General features: G+C 36.5%; 1 protein-coding gene across 1 annotated transcript in view; it reads right to left on the bottom strand.

Annotated features, from left to right (window-relative positions):
• LOC107298224 (phosphatidylserine synthase 1) overlaps nt 1-3,091 on the bottom strand; it is a gene marked incomplete at its 5' end in the record, with an annotated part of 6,397 nt that extends 3,306 nt beyond the window's left edge. The window contains 2 exons of the mRNA XM_015827598.1: nt 1,676-1,827; nt 2,927-3,091. Coding sequence (XP_015683084.1) covers nt 1,676-1,827; nt 2,927-3,091 — 317 coding nt within the window. The remainder of the gene's footprint in view (nt 1-1,675; nt 1,828-2,926) is intronic.
• Between the last annotated feature and the right edge of the window lie 6 nt (nt 3,092-3,097).

Below are 3,097 nucleotides of genomic sequence, written 5' to 3'. Positions count from 1 at the left end.
AGGCTCTCACGCCGGCGCCCTCAAAGCCAAACGCGCGCGGCTTCTCAGAGCAAAAGCCCCTCCCAAATTTTACTTGCATTCCTGTTCTCTAAAGGGGCGGTCCTAGGGTTTGATGAGGGCGTGGCCAGGTTTGGGTGGGGGCGTGGCCAGGGGAGGGAGGTGAGTTCCACCACCTTTTCTCTGAGAAAAAAAGCCCTGGATAAGACACTTTCCTGCTTAATGCCTTTCACTATATCTGAAGCACAAAAATAACTAAGGATATCCACCGCTATTTTTTTATTTGTCACAATGGCATTCAGAGAAATGTCTCCCTCTCACTCTGGCAGGACATGATCAATAATAAAACTTCAAACACTAATTTGAAAATCATCTTTCTGCACTCTAGCAACTGCAAGATGAAATCAATTTTACTTCAAGCTCTATGGATTTACTGTTACATGGATAAATGATTGTGTACATAGTGTAGGTAGTTGAGAAGTATATCAAGAAAGACAGGTTTGTTCTTCTAATTCTATTGCCAGGGTAAAACACAAGGAGAGTAACGAGAAAGGAAAATAGATAAAACAAAGGTTCGTATATGGAAATAATGTTTTTCAGGCACAGCTCTCAGAAGATGGAACTAACTCGGTTTTTTAAAATGCTCTTATACCAAATTCAACATAGAAAGAAACAAGAAACATGGGAAACCATTTCATAATTTCACCCTTCAACGGTATACTTAACAAGCAATATGAAACAATTCGTTTTCATGCTCCAATCCCACAAAATTAATCACACGGTAGAAAGGACTTCCTTGAGTCCAGTTATTTAGCAAGAAATGGAAGTTGTTTGTCATTACCATCTCCTGCAATAATTTTTAATTTCTCAATCTAGTCTATATTTCTAAGATTTTTCTGGTTGTCTCTCATCCAAGTTCATGTCTACTTATCTTATGAACCCAAATCAGCTAATTTCTAATCAAGTAGAAACTAATAACAAAGGTTCTTTCTAAAAATTTCTTAGATTACTCATCCAAATGAATCTGTAGGTGGGGCAATATGATTCTCAACATCCACTAGTAGATATAACTGGAAAACTAAGATTATTCCAAATTACAATTCTTAGCACAAGTACATGTAGTATTTTCAGTAATACAAAGAGCTCATAAATATGAGCTTAAACAAATCTATTTAAATGGCCTACAATTAAATTATCCCTGAAATTGGCAACTTTCACTATACAGGTAGTCCTTGACTTACAACAGTTTGTTAGTGACCATTCAAAGTTACAATAGTATTGAAAAAAATTGACTTATGATTATTTTTCATGTTTATGACCATTGCAGCATCTCTGTGGTCACATGATCAAAATTCGGACCCTTAGCAACTGGTTCATATTTGGTCACAGTACTCTAGGGTCACGTGAACACCTTTTGCGACCTTCTGACAAGCAAAACCAATGGGGAAGCCAGATCCACTTAACAATTACGTTGCTAACTTAACAATTGCAATGATTCACTTAACAACTGTGGCAAGAAAAGTCATAAAATGGGACACAACTCACTTAACAAATGTCTCATTTAGCAACAGAAATTTTGGGTTCAATTGTGGTCATAAAATGAGGACTACCTGTATTCCTATGAAACTGCAATATATCTCATTAAGACAGTATTTATTGGATACTACTTGAGACCTACTTGAAGCTTGCCCAGTGATAAGTCCTCATCTCCAACCAACGGCAAACCACCATGCCCAACCAGATGCCACCTCCATTACATAATAGGATATCCAAAATAACTTGATCCCACCAGCATTCAGCAAAATTCGGCAGCAGATGCATGAAGAACAGCTACAGAATACAACAGAAATTTTGGTAAGAAATTCATTCTGATTCCTTTCAACACAAAAAAACAGAATTTGAAAACATATACACACACATATACAAACACATAACATATGATACTTTATACCACATACATACAAACACCATATTATAATTTATGGTAAGACTAATTAAGCAACATGTACATGTGCATATTGTTTAATTAGTCTTATCATAAATTATGATATACTAGTGATAGTTTTATTTATTTAATGCCCTAATTTAAAGAAAATGTTTTGTATTTTCAACAATGTTCTATCCTTTTATCCATGTCATACTAGTAATTCACTGATTACCAGGGAAAGCTTTTGAAGGGTAGCATCTGTATAAAGCTGGACTTAATTCAACTAATTTAATATAGATCCATGCAGATGGACACAACAGAATATAATAATAGTTAACATTGCATTTCCTGTTTTAAGTCTCCATATGCTCTAGAAAATAAGGTTTTAACAAGTATTCAGAAGAAAATATTGGGCACTTTGGGAAGGATGTGTCAGAAATCCTTAATAATCTAAAGGACTACTGAGATTTTTTGAGACATCTGTTAGATAAAATCACTTGGAGCAATCACTGTTGAGTTCAGGAATGAGCCTGCTGAGTTGGCTTTGGTGTGATCTATTGGATTACCCCAAGGCACTGTAGCAAAGGGCTGCCCTTGAACAGTACTCAGAACTGTAGCTGAGCTAATTCTACAGAAAAGAATTAGAACTGTATTTTGCCACATAAAACTAGCTGCAGGGACTTCACATTTATGTCACATACATGCGTAGGTATCCTATATAAATTTATTTCCTTTATAAATGAAAAGGTAGGCACATTTTGCCACATCTGACTCAGGCTGCCAAATAGATATATAATAGAGATTTCACTCCAAAGATATACCTTTTATCCCAAAGGTGCTTTTTCATATACCTTTTATTTCTGCAACAACACCATTGGGAAAGACTTCTGTAAGGTGTCAACTGCAGTGAAGCTCTCAGCATTCTTTGGCACATACCAAACATCAACTCATGGCAGGTGCCCTGTGCATTCATATTTTTTCAGTGCCCATTACCCAACTTACCTCTGTCAGCTCCCAGGTGATGCTAATAGTCCAACACAATCCATAGCTGCGAATCAACAAAGCCTTCATTGCCCAGCCCCAGAAATGCCCAAAAGCAAATATGTCAAAATGACTTAGGATTCGTTCCCAGGTAATAACATGGCAATTCACAGCATATTCCTGTTGATGATT

The sequence above is a fragment of the Protobothrops mucrosquamatus genome, unplaced genomic scaffold (genome assembly GCF_001527695.2).
Source record: "Protobothrops mucrosquamatus isolate PMUCROS unplaced genomic scaffold, P.Mucros_1.0 scaffold3810, whole genome shotgun sequence".
In the NCBI taxonomy this organism is placed as follows: domain Eukaryota; kingdom Metazoa; phylum Chordata; class Lepidosauria; order Squamata; family Viperidae; genus Protobothrops; species Protobothrops mucrosquamatus.
Note: the sequence above shows the minus strand (reverse complement) of the source record. Positions and strands in the feature narration are given on the sequence as shown.